At 31.8% G+C, this 15,724-nt stretch overlaps 2 protein-coding genes across 2 annotated transcripts; both read left to right on the top strand.

Annotated features, from left to right (window-relative positions):
* The first annotated feature begins 82 nt into the window (after positions 1 to 82).
* On the top strand, positions 83 to 3,946 carry LOC133201901 (dynein axonemal light chain 1-like). The gene is made up of 9 exons (XM_061337695.1): positions 83 to 92; positions 306 to 347; positions 1,002 to 1,111; positions 1,525 to 1,580; positions 1,805 to 1,860; positions 2,161 to 2,250; positions 2,381 to 2,434; positions 2,837 to 2,960; positions 3,588 to 3,946. The coding sequence occupies exons 1-9, from the start codon at positions 90 to 92 to the stop codon at positions 3,632 to 3,634; spliced, it is 582 nt and encodes a 193-aa protein (XP_061193679.1). The 5' UTR covers positions 83 to 89; the 3' UTR covers positions 3,635 to 3,946.
* A 2,138-nt stretch (positions 3,947 to 6,084) lies between these two features.
* LOC133178184 (uncharacterized) lies at positions 6,085 to 15,724 on the top strand. Its single transcript, XM_061312933.1, has 15 exons — positions 6,085 to 6,142; positions 8,903 to 9,014; positions 9,169 to 9,216; positions 9,408 to 9,619; positions 9,835 to 9,915; positions 10,099 to 10,154; positions 10,477 to 10,545; positions 10,804 to 10,966; positions 11,137 to 11,272; positions 11,526 to 11,645; positions 11,764 to 11,891; positions 12,858 to 12,968; positions 13,911 to 14,012; positions 14,532 to 15,281; positions 15,604 to 15,724. Exons 1-15 carry the CDS (start codon positions 6,098 to 6,100, stop codon positions 15,679 to 15,681), a joined length of 2,211 nt encoding a protein of 736 aa, XP_061168917.1. The 5' UTR covers positions 6,085 to 6,097; the 3' UTR covers positions 15,682 to 15,724.

Raw genomic sequence — 15,724 nt, 5'->3', positions numbered from 1 at the left:
TAAGTTGTGTCTTTCACTGATTAAAAATAACCAAAAAGAAATTTGAGCAGACGCGCACTTGTCACCTTGACGACAGAAAGAGCTTCAAAATGGTGGGTACAGCAAGTTGTTTACATTGAAGAAAAAGTATTGTTATGAATATTTTTAAGCATAATGTTTTAACAACAAATTGCTGTAGATTTATTTTAATTGTCTTTAACTTTCTTTTTATTATTAAAAAGGATCTGAATAATATTCAAAACAACAATTCAACTTGTTTTGAAACATTTTCAATTTACATACATTTTCACACATTTCATTTGTAGGCAGGGAAAGGAACAACGATTAAAGAGGCTCTCCAAAAATGGGTAATATATATGTAATTTATTGAATAAAAATTCTTAATACACACTATTAAATTTGAAATATTTATTAATTTGAAACTTCTATCTTTGTTCGAAAATCAGCATATATGTGCAAAGAACAAGGGTGTGCATATATTCCTTGATATTCAATCAATAATTGGCATTTTGATAACATAATTTAATATACATGCTTTTTTATTATATTCATATAAATGGAATCTGAATTTCTGGTCATAAGTATGCTAACAACATTTAGATTTTCGTAACTGTCTGTACTGTGTATATTTGTGACATCACATTAGTACCCAGGCATGTGCATGTAGCTAATATGGCTCTGTAAATCCCTATTTTCTCTATATATTGATACAATCTTTTGAAAAATATAACAAAATATATGTAAAAAAATTAATTTTAGATAAACATGATTAAAATTACATTGAATTGTACCCTTTAAATTATTTTTGCAGCTTGTTATGCAATATTCATACATAATTTCGTGTTATGATCACTGACAAGACTTTATTACTTAATTAAATGCCTTTGTATATTTTTATCACATTTTATAAACTTATTTAGTAATTGTTTACATACATATATAATGAAATAGGAAGTTAAAACATATTAACTTTCAAACCAGAAATATCATTATTCTGACAGGAAGAGAAAATGGGACAGAAAGCTTCAGAGTCCAAAGAAGTGAAAATTTTTGGTCAGATTCCTCCCATTGAAAAAATGGATGCCTCTCTGTCCACACTGGCAAGTTGCGAGTAAGTACATGTCTCAAATCATTTATTAAGTCCTCTTCTTTAGCTATAATTTTAGTAAGCTCAAAATAAGGAAGAACAGGTGTTTCTGAATGCATTCACAATTTTATACCAAATCACAGAGAATGAAAACAATGGGGGTTGTGTTTTGAAAGGTTAAATTTCTAAAATTTCATTTGTGTTTATCCTATGATTTTTCTTCAACTAAGTTTCATATGTCACATTCATATAGAGCTGAAAAAATTGTTTACATTTCACACTGTAAATCACTTGAAAATATTGTATATTTTTTGGTGTCTTTATTTTTATAGGACATTAGCTATTTTATTATTTCCTTGAAGGACAAATAGATCATGTTTAAATTAAAAAAAAGATAATAATGCATCTGACATAAATGAACATTATCACTTTTTCAGGAAACTGTCATTATCTACAAACTGTATTGAGAAGATTGCAAACTTAAATGGTTTGAGTAAGTACAAGTTAAATATTTATTGAAAATTCAATTCAATAGTTTATAATTACATCCATGTTAAATTTTTTTTTTGATTTTTTTTAGACTCAGAATTTAAAGAATCCTTGAATATTGAGAGTTAAATTAATTTTTAATGAATTATAAAAATAATAAAATACAAAGAAGAGTACTGCTGAAATAAATGGAGAACAAAATAAACAAATGTCAATCTTATTTTTCAGAAAATCTTAAAATTTTATCTCTTGGAAGAAACAACATCAAATCTCTCACAGGTCTGGTAAGTGGACTTTTTTCATGAAAGAAGCCAATTTCAGTATACATGTATACACAATATACCCCTTTACATCTACATTTATACTGGGGTATAATTTATCTTATAGTTCCTCTGGCCCCGTGGACTTCATGAAGTTAAAAAATCAGAAGTCCATACAGACATTCTATTTTTTTTTAACATTTTAATACCTTGACTTCTTTTCTAACTAAGAAAAACACAACATTCTGTATTTTTTTTTTTTTTACACAAATACCCAATCCTACATTTGGTTTTAATGTTTACCTATATTTATCTGTCTTTTAGGAAGCTGTTGGTGACACACTGGAGGAACTCTGGATTTCATATAACTTAATTGAAAAGTTAAAAGGCATCAACGTCCTTAAAAGATTAAAGGTCAGATTTCAACTAAATATTATGCTTTTGTTTTAAATAAAACATACGAGTTCATATTTAGTTAAACTAATAAATAAGTTCAACAAACAGATACAGGAAATAGAGATGAACATGTGTTTAAATTTTTCAGGTCCTATATATGTCAAATAACCAAGTCAAAGACAGCAATGAGTTTGGCAAATTGGTGAGTAGATGTAACCCCCACTTCCTCCCTCATAGGATGAAATACTGTAGATTCCTTATATTTCGCGAGTACTTATTATCGCGAAATGGCTCTTCAACGTCAAATTGCGAGAACAATAATTCGCGAGAGGACGGTTGATCAAGGGACTTTACATTGATTTCAGCACCACAAAAATAAAAGCGAGTAATTTTATTTTTGAGTGGTGCTTCTCGCGTAATTACGCGATAATTAATTCCTTGTGTATATTTAGGAATCTACAGTACTAAATTTTTAAACAATTGTGAATTTTTTTTTTTAGGCCATTGAGCTACTCTTAATTAAAATCTCTCTATTTTTTTTGCCTTCTTTCTCTGGTACTGTATCCAAATGTATATACACAATATGATTTATTTTAACAAATAGGCAGATTTACCTGTGTTAGAAGAGTTAGTGTTTGTTGGGAATCCCCTAGAGGAAAAAGAGTCTGGGGAGGGAACTTACAGAGACAACGTTGCCAAGAAACTCCCCAAATTGAAAAAACTCGATGGTTTGTATTATGTCATGGATTATGCAACATTATTGAAAAGGATAAACATCAATATAATGTGACATATATATCTAGAAGAAGTCTGTTACAATGTTAGAATGGCAGATGTATTTAAATTGTTGGCTATTTAAACTGAGCATTGTCGAGATTTTAGAATTCAATTTTTTCCCCTATTTTACAAAAAGTTTATATATTTCAATGTGGTGTTGAGAGATGCTGCTAACTATGTTTTTCATTTATATTTTATGTGACTGATTTGAAATATTTTCACCCTTATTTAATAGCTTGCTCCATCTGAAGAATTTTAATGTACACTCGTATTGCTATAGAATGTCCACAATTTTTTTTGGGGGGGGGGGGGGTTGAAATAAAACAAATCAACTTAACACCAAATTTATATGCTCTCAAATCACTTTGAGAAATATTAAGTCCAAAAGATTCTAATCAATTTTTTTTCTTATAATTTTACATATTTTATTCACACAATTTTTGTATCATTGAAATGACCCAAAAGTACCATTGAAATTCCCCCCCCCCCCCCCAAAAAAAAAATTGTATTTGTTTTTAAGCATTCATATCAATACAACTTGAAAGTGATATAATTTAACTTGACATTTTTATTTTTAGGTATACCTGTTATTCGTGAAGAAGCCGACGATGAAGGAGATTCATGAGAAACTGAATTTCACTTGCGTACTCATAAAAACATTCCAGCTCAAATTTGACGTCTACTGTGCTATAGACTAAATTGACTTGATAAAGTGAAAAAAATATATAAACTTTTTAATTATTATTGTGCTGTTTTCTGATTCCTTACAACTCAGTGACATGCAAATTAAGGAAAGGCTTTAACAAAGTAGAGATCTATAAAATAAAGTGCCAATGTGTAAATTTATTATTTATTTCAATATGTGTTGAAAAATTCTGCATTGAAAATTTAAAATGGGCTTGTTATGTAATATGTTACTTCATGTTCTTGACATAAATTTCAGGAAATAAATTATTTTAAATTTGAATGAGTTTTTCATCAACATGATTTTTCAGGGGGAAAAAATGTACATGTCTATGTATTTGATTTTTTTCACCAATTTTTTTTTTTTTTTTTTTTTGGTATGTTTTTGTGCTTGAGTTGGGATATACATGTATGCATAGATATAAAACTGGATGAACTAAGGTTTCACAAATAGGAAAAGTGATTTGAACAATAACATAAATTGCAAATGAGTATCATCCTCTCTACAAAAATAAAGTTAAAAACTATATTCAGTTTTTGTTTTGTTTTTTGTTTTTTTGGTTTGTTTTTTTTTTGAAAGGAGAGGGTGTGTGTGTGTTCCAGACACTTACACAAAAAATTGACACAATTTAAACTGGATGCTAAATGTGTATATAACCATGTTCGAATGTTCCCATATTAAAAACAATGAAGGAATATTTTTTAAATACAGCCAGTTTAAAGGGGAAAGTATTGCTTATGAGGCTCGAATTTCCCAAAAAATGAAGGGAGAGATGTCACAATAAAATAATATGCTTTTCGCCCCCCCCCCCCCCTTTCCCTTTCTGACTCGGTCTTCAAATCGACAGTATAGAGTTTCCTTGGCTGGTTATGACTATTTACAGGAAAGAAAGTGTATATAAATAGTTATCAAGATGAGAACGATGCCACGGTGGGTTATATAATGTGTTCCATTTAAGAAATAAGCGTGCTACCACCTTAATAAGGGGACGATCATTTGACTCTGAAAGGGGGGGGGGGGTATTATCGAATCAGATTTTCAGGTCCTCGCAAGACAGAATATTTATTTCCATTTTCAACAAGAAGAAAAGTTGACAAGCCAAAAAAGTAGGGGGTCTACCCAAAGTCGAAAACTATTTTGTGAGAAGGGGTAGGGGAGAAGGGGTAAATGTACCGCCTGTCAAGGTCAGATTATTTATTTTCTTCCCAGTAAAGGACAGATTATTCATTTTCTACATTTTTCAAGGATATACTATTTTTTCCCCCAAATTCTGCCACCATTACCCCCTTTCAAAATCAAATGGTCGGTCCCTTCAAATAAATAAATAAATAAATAAATAAATAAATAAATAAATAAATAAATAAAAGCAGTGCATTTGTAATTCTCAAAAAGAAAATATACGTCAGTACTGGGTATTATAAACATGACATATTTTTCTTTACCCCCTCCCATTTCCAACAGAATAAACTTCCGCTGAGGGAAGTATTGGCAAAAGGAAATAACAGATTACAGTTTGAAGGATGCCAGGTTTTCTTTGTCCTGAATTGCCCATCTCTTTTAAGACAATCGGAAAGGATGGATGTGTTGGGTGAAATCGCATTACCTTTCAAAAACAAATAATAAACAAACAAACAAAAGGGGGAAAAAACATTAAATGAAAAAAAAAAAACAACAACACACACACACAAAATTAATATATTAAACAAACAAAACCCCTATAAAATATCACTTTTTGAAACAGAGATTCTTTAAACATCTGTTTGATGATCCTCTTTACACTAATGATATTTGTTATTGAGTTTATCTTCATTTTCATCACAGAGTTCTACCCATTATCCCCCCTCCCCCCCCCCCCCCCCCGCGAAAAATTTCAAAGTTAACAAAGTTTTCATTGATCAAGGTTGCTTACTTAAAATGCATCAAAATTAAGTTCTCGGTTCATTTATTTTGGTCCAATAAAATGATAATGAATTGATTACAAATCGAGTAGTATCCTGTATATTTTTAGAGCTCAGATCCTCTATTAGAGTAAAACTGCATTAAAGGTCCACACATAAGATGTAGAACTCTTTAGTTTTAGCGTATAACGCTAGAGGATCTCTAAAGTAATTTTGCTAGATTTAGTCATGTATTTGGGGGGAATAATGATATTTTAGTATTCACGGAACAGGCGATTTGTTGACATTCGTATTTTCCCGCAGGATCAACATTTTCGTAATTATATACTATGGGTTAAAAAATTTATTACCGAAACAAGTGCCCGTGCTTTTGCATCGGGATCGGAATTACGAAAATGTTGATCCTGCGGGAAAATACGAATGTCAACAAATCGCCTGTTCCGTGAATTCTAAAATATGGAAGGAAATACATCACTCAGTTATTGATTAGACTTTTACACGAATCATGAATGCTGCACACAATTTGAAATGTGTGCATGGGCTGGCTGAGGTATTACTTTAATTGCATATCTATATGTTTGTGTTTTTCCATGTCACCACAGGGACTTGCTCCCAGCGTGTAATAATTATTTATTATGAAAATCATATACGATAATACTAAAACTAATGTTTTAGTATTACCGTATATGATTTTTTAAAATAAATAATTATTACACGCCGGTAGCAAGCCCCTGTGATGTCACTGAATACAGTAACAACTTCCATTAGGAAATGTGGTCATTTCCACAAAAAATTCACGATATTTTTCCAATTAGTTTTAACATATTTCAATGTAAAATTATTCCCAAAATGGAGGGAAAAGCTGCTTTTGAAACATAGGTGAAAAACACTGACACAGTACAAGAAATAAAATTTGATATGGAGATGGGAATTAAGAGCCATTCTCTGTAACGACTTGAACTTTTATATAGAAGCTGTGGCACGCATAGTCTCAGAATTTCTCCAAACTCTCTATGATAAAAGTCTTTGATACCGTAAACTCAAATCAGGCAGAAATTGGTTGCTACGTGTCATGGTTACCATGGCAACATGTCCTAAAGTTTGAAAAATGGCATTTTTCAACATGTTCAGAGTCCCACAGTTAACGTTTGCAGCAAAGCAAACAAGTGGCAATGATTGTTTCTGAAAGTTGAAGGCCTGATGTCTTAAATGCATGATAAACATGTTTGGTAAATCAACTACTCCATACGTTACTATGGAAACAAGGTATTCAAAAGTAATGATTTTGCTCATTTAATTTTATAAAGTCATACACTTAAGAATAAAAAAAAATATAGGTTGAAATGCAAGCAAATAATAGACAAAATATCCTTGTAACATATACCAAGGACAAATATGATATTTCTTATAGGTTGGCAATGGTTGCCATGGTTTTAATACCAAGAAAGGATTTTAAATTTACTCTCTTAGTGATTAAATTTAATCCTATCTTTTTAAAAAGCATATTTCTATATAACAAATGATCAATTTTTAAAGATGTTCATGTGACCCTAATTCTCACATTTCAAAAAATTCAAATTCAATTCTTTAAATAGAGCGTTGCTATGGAAATAAGCCGAAAAAATATGCATAAAAATCTGAAAAATATTCTGTTTCCTTGGATACGTACCCTTGTATGTAGATTCCCAAATCTTTTATGATTGGTAAATATGAACAACTAACCTGACTTTCAATTTTGACTGCCACCCAATCTCTAACTGGATGCAAAAAGCTGGCACATAGGGTTTAATATTGATATAAAATTAACAAAATTGGACATTTTCCCTTCTTGGTTACCATAGCAACAGTGTTGTATTTTTCAACAAACGTTATCAATATATGATATTCAACTTTAGTTTTACCAGATAAGTACTATTCAAGGTGAGTCAAATAATATGTTTCTTGAATAAAAGGTAAGTAAATTCCTAAGGCAGCAAAAAAATATCACTTTAAACTACTGGTACATTGTTTCCATGGTTACACTGCAAAGTAACAATTAATCCCAATTTTTCTTATGTTGTCGGTGTTGCAAGGTCCTAAGGATGTATATGTGCCAGTCATGAAATTTATGATTTTTCCTGAAGATAGTAGCATTAACCCAATCTTAGCAACACATTTTGGATAGTAACACTGTGTTACCATGGCAACCATAAAAGTTATTTTTAGAATAATATTGCCAATACCTAATTACTTAAGGTCAAATATTTTTATTGTTTTTTATTAGGTTGTTGATTGAGTTTGATCATTTAACACCTATCATTAGTGAATATTGAGCGTTTTTCTGCATTTTTCAGCATCTAGAATGTATTCCAAATGTACCCATGGTTACCACTTACTTAGAGATAAATTCTAAATAGTTTCTTTATAGCATAAGTGGCAACAAGGTGTCAGGTTTTGGGGAGAATGGTTTGTTTATTATTCTTATTCTTTATTAAGGCTTAATAAATATTCAAAGTAGCTGAAAATCTCAATTTTTCCAACTTTTCTGGCTGTTATCATGGCAACCAAGACACATAGCAACGAAATTTTATTTGATATATGTTTCTTGTGTCAAGTTGTAATAATGGGCAAAGTTTCATCAAAATCGGTGACCATGCGTGGCAAAGAAGTTTAAGTGGTTACAGAGAATCGCTATTAAGTCTTGCATGTACATACTGATGTTTGTAATATCTATCATAAAAGAAGCACTTTATCTTTCTACTTAAGCAGTAGTCCGAAATACCTGACGTTTTCCAGGCTTTTTCACGATTTTGATATTTTACGTGCCAGGAAAGTTTTCCTGGCACATAAAATATCAAAATCATAAAAAAAAGCCTGGTAAACGTCAGATATTTCGGACTACTTAAGCAGTAAAGCATATGAAAATAGATGCAAAACTTACGACTTGGGTTAAAGTAGAAAAAGTGTAACACTGTAGACAACTAGATGGCCTTAATATGGATTCTGAGAGGAGCAGCCGTGGCATGGGGGCTTATTTTTTTATACCCCTCCCATCATTTTGTGCCATTGGTTTCTCACCCCTCCCATACTCCCCCCCCCCCCCTTTCAAGTATTTTACCAAGTCAAGTTTGTCAAGTTTTTTAAAGCATAACATTCATGTAAAAAGTTAAAGTTTTTTAAAACCATTTTTTTCTTTTCTGATCATTTTAATTTTGTGATATGAAGTTCTTTTGATTATACCTCCTTTTTAAATTTTAAAAAATATCATCAATTGAAGTATATTTGTAGATTCCCTCTCAGCTTTGGTGGGTTAAAAAGATCTTTTTTCCAGATCACAGAGTTGCTGCTTGTCCTACATCAAGAAACACCAGACCTGTCCATTAACGTTCAGATTAAGTCATCAACTGAACATCATTTTGACAATCTGATTTTCCTCATCAAACGTAATCCTTCTCTTTTCTTTTCTGGTTTTTAATCATTTTCTAATGTTGAATCAGTATATAGGTGTTGTATTAAAATCTTGAATTTAAATATTTCTCCATTTTTTTTTTTTAAAAAGCTGATGAAATGCTTAAAAATTCTACCTCTTTTTAATAGTCATCTGCAGTAGACATTTCTGCATTGAAACCCTCTTTTCAAGTTATGGTGAGTGGTTCAGTAATTTTTGTACACACTTTTACAAGTATAAATATGCATTGAATCAAAACATAAACCTATATTTTATGTAATCCATTGGGGGGGGGGGGGGGTCAAAGGTTTCATTATATTAATTAATTATTAATTTAAAAAAAAAATCTTAAATTTTATCATTTTCTTTGTATTGTCTATCGTTTAAGGAAATTATCTTCAGACTTTTGCAAGCCTTGTCGTCGAAATGCAATCCCTAGAGAATGAGAGCCATTTAAGTTTAAGTTACAGTGAAGATGGCACCCTGACAAGGAGAAGTTATTTCTTGATGTCTGAAAATGATGGTTATGGATTGAAATGTACTAAGAGCAAGACAAAACCAAATATGAAAAGAACATCTGGCACAGTACTACACATCAGGGTATAAACACGTCCAGATGACTTCAATTAGGTTTCTGCTATATTCAAGGGAAGGGAATATTATCATATATGATCAAGATAATTCAACGCAATTTGAAAGTTCGACAAATTTTGCACGAAAAACATAATTGCAATATTGATTTATTGCACTAGGATTGATAGTATGAGTTTGTAAAATAAACATTAATTTATGCCCATCTTTTATTTTTTTTTAAGGTATTTCAAAGTAAGGGTGCCATGATGTTGCAAGCAAAAAAACTTTACCATTACATGAAACAAATAAGTCTATGTTCTAAGGTGAAAATAATTCCTTATATGAATTTATGATTTACCCTTTTCAAATACCTTGTAAAAATTAAAGTTTATGAATTATATAAACATTCAATTTATTGTTAAATTCGTCGAATTCTAGTTGAAGGATGGAGAACGACAAAAAAATGAGTGTCTTTCTAAGTCACATTTATTTTGATTTTTTAACAGGCATCCTTTGGATTATCTCTCACAGTTCACGAAAATGACTGCATCTTTGACATAAGGTTTATACATGTACCTGCTTTTATGTAAATACATGTACTATAACAGGAGGCAGCAGAAAATAAAATATGTTATAGCATGTTAGTTTAAATTATTTCTAAAAATACAAATTCTTATCTCTATGAGAACAAAACCTTGATATTTCATTGAAATACTTAGTAGAACCATAACTAAGATATTTTTCTGGCATAAGTGAATAAATCAGGATTCTTTTAGTTCCCAGTAGTTAAAATTTAATGTATAGAAAAAGGGGGAAACATCCAAGTATTTCTACAGCTGAATTTATCTCTTAATATAGATATATTTTTTATTGTGGTTGCTTAGGCAGAATATGATTGAAGATCTTCCAGAGAAGGGATATTCTTTATCAAAAGACACAGTTTATATACTAAAGTGAGCTTTAAATGCACTTTTTTAGCCAGAAAAAAATGAAAGGTTATTTAGCTCAGATCTCATCTTTATTTTATTTCAAATTTTAGTTTACAGATAAATAAAGACAAAACAAAAAAAATATTAACACCTTAAGATTTAAGATATCCACAAGATTAAGACAGACTTAATTCAATCTTTTGCAGCAAAAGATTGTTTGTTTGTTTGTTTGTTCTTGACATTTGTTTTGTTCTTCATTTTGACTTACTAATATTTTTTCAGAGATACACAATATGTCCCATCATCTTTGTCTCCCAGTATTGTAAGTGGTAACATGGAGGATCTTCCTAACCTTCTTGATGAGCCAGATATGACTTTCCAACTTTACATATCTGGATTTAAGACAGTGTGTTACAGTGAAACAAACACACCCTCTCTAGTGATGGTATTTCTATTTTTTGAAAATCAAAATTTAAAATAATCCTGTTTGTCTTTAATTCTTTTTAACCAAATTAAGAGGTATAGTCTGCCTACAGATCCAATGGATGTAAGTGCACTAGATTATAATTATTGACAAATCCCTTTTCAATTGTTTGTTGATATCTGACATCAAAGCTTTCTTGGTATGGTCCTGGAAATATACCACTGTACGACACTGGGGATGCAATTAATCCGATGAAAGTTTTGAGCCTTGTAAAGTGGACAAAGTATGGAATACATCCAGTAGCGGAAAACTCAATACAGTCTAAAAGTAAATACTTTGCATCTTATGTTTTCTCTTTATATTAAAAAATGTTTTTATATACTGATGAAATCAATGTGGTCATGAATTTCAGCTCTGGTCTGATAATTGATAATCATCTGTTCTACATTATTAATAAAATTGGTGCCAAGACCAGGATCCTCTCAGTCAAAGACAGAATTTTATTCTACCTATGCAAATAATATGTGAATGAGTGAGCCCTGTCTCACAATTATTTTCAATACAATTGTCTGTATTACAGCTCACCTTCAGTGCCATGAATTTTTACCTGTGAGAGCCATAAGGGAACAATCCTGTTTTGTTTTGTCACTTTATGGTTTTATGGATGTTAAAAACCTCTGCAGTTCTGAAAGGAAAATGGGTATGAGGCATGCTATATTTATCAAGCAAGATATAGTTAAGTTCAGTTTTTTTTTTTTTAAATTGATTATTTTTTTATTATTATTTTAAAATTTATATTGGCTCTACTTTTCCAAAAGATGCTGTTTTTTGGTTGAGAAAGAATAGTGTGAAGTGGATGAAAATCTATGAAGAAAAGATAAAAGCCTCCTTGGAATTTGTAATTGATAAAATTGTTACCCCTGTCAGATCTGCAGATGACGAAAAGGTGTGTTTAGAACAAAAAGGGCTTGTAAGTACAAATGCACCCTAGTTCAGTTGTAATGTGACCAAATTGATCTAACTTAGAGCTCTTTTGACTAATCCCATAAGATTTTCAAAACAGTATACATTTCAAAACCTGATTTCAAAAGCTTAGGAAAGAAAATCTTGTATACTGTACTCTTCTACTATTCTTAGCTCTACTGGTTAGACCTATTATGCATTAAATTGACACTGTGTTTCTGTCCTTCAATCATCTGTCTGTGAATACTTTTTAAACTTCTATTCCTTGTACATGCAGTTTTAGTCTGATTTCAACAAAACCTGATAAACAAGGTCACTTCATTTAAATAAGGGTACATATATTTTTTGTACTTTTTTTTAAATTATTACTTTAAAGGATGTTCCCAAGGTTTTAAAGTAAAATAATATGTTAAAAATGCTACTTCTTTAATACATTTTTGATCTGCTTCAATAAATCACCCAGATAGACTATATCAATTAGTTACCTAATCTGTATATTGAGTTTTGTTTTTGTTTTGCTTTCAATAAACATATAGCGACTGAAGTAAAATAAACTGTTATATGTTTCCAAAATGTTCCTCTTTCTAGTTTTTGTAAAGTGCACCATAGTCCATAAAGCTCACCAGTAAATGAGTCATACTATGTGTATCTTATTTTAATAGTCTTATCTCATACCAAGATTTATGTAAATCAGAAAGACTGTAGCAAGGGTAGCAAACTGTTGAATGATAGACCGTGAGAGGGATAGATTAAACATGCACATTACCAATGCATAAGTTACCAATGCATAAGTTTGACTGGAGATAAAAATAATTTTTTTTTCATATCTGAGATTTAAAATATTCAAAAGACAAAGTTATCGATAATTATTTTAAAATGGTGTTTAATGATGATTTCCTTCTATAATGAAGTGTATTCTAGCAATGACTTTCAATGAACTCCATTTCAGACAACCTTGCTGTACAGCCAAGCCATTTCAAACATCTCAAAGTCCATATCTAATGTTGTGCTGAGATCATCTTGTGAACAGTTCCGCAGAAAGTGCTATCAACTGCTAGAGGTAACTTATTCAATCTTCCTGTAGTAAATCCTTTATTGGCTGATGGACAGGAAGCTTAATAAGTAAGTTTGCAGGGTTGTCCCTAAGACCCGGGGGCCAGGGAATTTCCCCACCAATAATAACGTATAATCCCTTGGTTACTCTGATATTCCCCCTCAATCCCCTGTTAGAGGAGGATCGAACCCCAGAACCCCTTCTACTTTTTTAATGTCCCCTACTATTTCAATTCATAGGGACAATCCTGGGTTTGTATTCTATTCTGTTCCGTCACATTTTTTTCCTCTTCCGTCAACATTATATCATCCTCGCAAGCCAGAGGTCCTGAGTCAACACGTTGCCGTTGAACCCCTGGCATATTTCATTCAATATTCGTGGGCTTGCTTCTCTCATTGAGAAGCACCAATCAAATTAAAGCTTTCATAAATAGTTAGATAAGGATTCAGTTGACACCTCAAATGCACGTGTTACAAGTTGTTTATCATAGAATGGCTTAATGTGATTGGTTGAGAGATAAGAAAAACAATCAAGATTTCTAATTTTTCCGAAAAACGTCGCTACAGTCAGCCCACAAATATTGAATGAAATATGCCAGGGGTCCAACGGCAACATGTTGACTCAGGACCTCTGGCTTGCGAGGATGACATTATATGTGCCGCAACCATGTTTGGAAGTGACAGATATGGAGCCTGCCAGGAAAGATGGTGTTTTTGAATGGAAAGACTTTAATAGAGAGGTCAGAAGTTAGGTTGGGTAGATCAGTATTTTCTGCTAGAAAAAATAACTCAGTTTATTAGATTATCTTATTAGAGTTCCAGGATCCTGTGTTCAATAATCCTGCAGGTCTCCTCTGTTGCATTCCATCCCTTCCTGATGCAGTTGTTTTCATGTTTGATATTGTCATCCGTAAACAATGCACACTTCTGAACTTTTTCTCTTCTCTAGGTTGAAGAAGATGGGTCTGTACAAGTGTCCCTGAGTAAAAAGCTTTGGAACATCTCTGAGTCATTTGGAATTTTTCAACCAATAGAGACAATGGAATCTGAGGCAATTAGTATTTTCTGTTCTCCCCCACTTTGTTAAAAGCAGGGGATACTGTGAAATCACCAATTTTCATGGGGGTTTAATTTTCGTTGTTTTTCATGGAATGAAGACACCCACTAAATTATATCCCCCACAAAATGTTATAATTGTGTACTACAGTACTGTGGTTCTCATTTTACCACCAATTCAAATCCCCTTGAAGCAGTAATTCATCCTTATTAAGCCATGAAAATTTGACCCCTCAAAAATAAGAAATTTTACAGTATTAATTTGGGTCTATCCATTTATCATCCAAAAAACTTAAGTGTATCATTTCATCGATCCACATATATAAATGTGTGACCTTGAACTTTCATCTTTTGGCCTCAAAATCAATAAGGGTCTTTCTTGTGTTTGAGAGAGTCATTCCTTTATGTTTCATTGAAAAAGCTCAAACAGAACCCGAGCTACCATCCAGATGATAACTTTATTTCGGTTTTTGCAATATGACACAATTAACTGTATTCCTCATTTTCAATATAGAGTTGTGGTCCTCAAAGAACTGTGTTAGATCCTGCAAGCAAATCAGAATTTAGAAACTCTGAAACTGATCCTTCAGGAGACAATGACTTTATACAAGTTCATGAGGATGACTTAGAGAGATTAAACTGGTTTCCAGAACTAAGGGAGGCTACTGCGACTACCACAGATATTCTGGTCTCCACAACAGCAGATTCTTTTGAGGGAGCACAAATGTCCAAATCCATGAATAAGATTCTGAGGGATCAAGAAGCCAGCAGAGCTGGTAGGAAGCCTCAGGTTGATGTTAAAGACAACAATGAAACCAATAATAATGGTGCATTTGAAGAGGATGTAAAATATCCTAAACAGGACCTTGTTAAAAAAGTTAATTTCTGCAGTGTGCAGTGCTCAAAAGAGAATCAATCCATTCTTCAAGATGAGAATTCTATTTCGTCCATGTATGCTTATCTATCACCTATTCAAAATGAAGAATCACCTATTCAAAATGAAGAATCACCTAGTCAAAGTGACAAATACTTGTACAGTCAACCTGAAAATATGAATATGGAAGATCATTTCCACACAGTAATGGAGGCGGAGGAAGAGTGGAATATTGCTGGGGTGGATGATGAATTGAGGATGTGTGCTTATGTTGAAGAACAGACTCTGAGTAACATACCATTGGGTTCAGATTTTAGAATAGTGAACAGCCTACAGCAACAGCAGCATACACCTACAGAAACCAGTGGAATCTCAGAAATTTTAGAAAAGGTAACTGAAATTACTCATCTTTTGCTGTGATTTGATAGTTCTATAAGGACAAACTTAGTCTCAGGTATTTCTTTTCTTTGCATAATAACACTGTAGAATATTTCGACATTGTAATACATGAATAAATACATACATACCGGAATGTTAACTTACCTAACAGGCCAAGAGGACACAAGTGTAACAAACTTCTCAAGGTCTTGGGATAATTGCATTAAGCATTTTTTTTTTATAATTTTCCTCCTTATATGTTGTCAAATTATTCAGTGAGTCACCCTGCTGAACACATACTATGAATAATTAAAGTACTGCTTATAATTAACAGGAAAGCAAAAACGAGAACTTAGTTGATTGGCTGGATGAAGCACTCCTAGAGATGAAGAACTGGTTTAATGATGAATGACTATATATTACATTTATCATGACAATATCAAATTATCAAAAAA

This window comes from Saccostrea echinata, unplaced genomic scaffold, assembly GCF_033153115.1.
Source record: "Saccostrea echinata isolate AGI-Se365-2 ecotype Australia unplaced genomic scaffold, CSIRO_AGI_Sech_v1 ptg000002l, whole genome shotgun sequence".
Taxonomy (NCBI): domain Eukaryota; kingdom Metazoa; phylum Mollusca; class Bivalvia; order Ostreida; family Ostreidae; genus Saccostrea; species Saccostrea echinata.
This window is presented reverse-complemented; position numbering and strand designations above follow the sequence as displayed.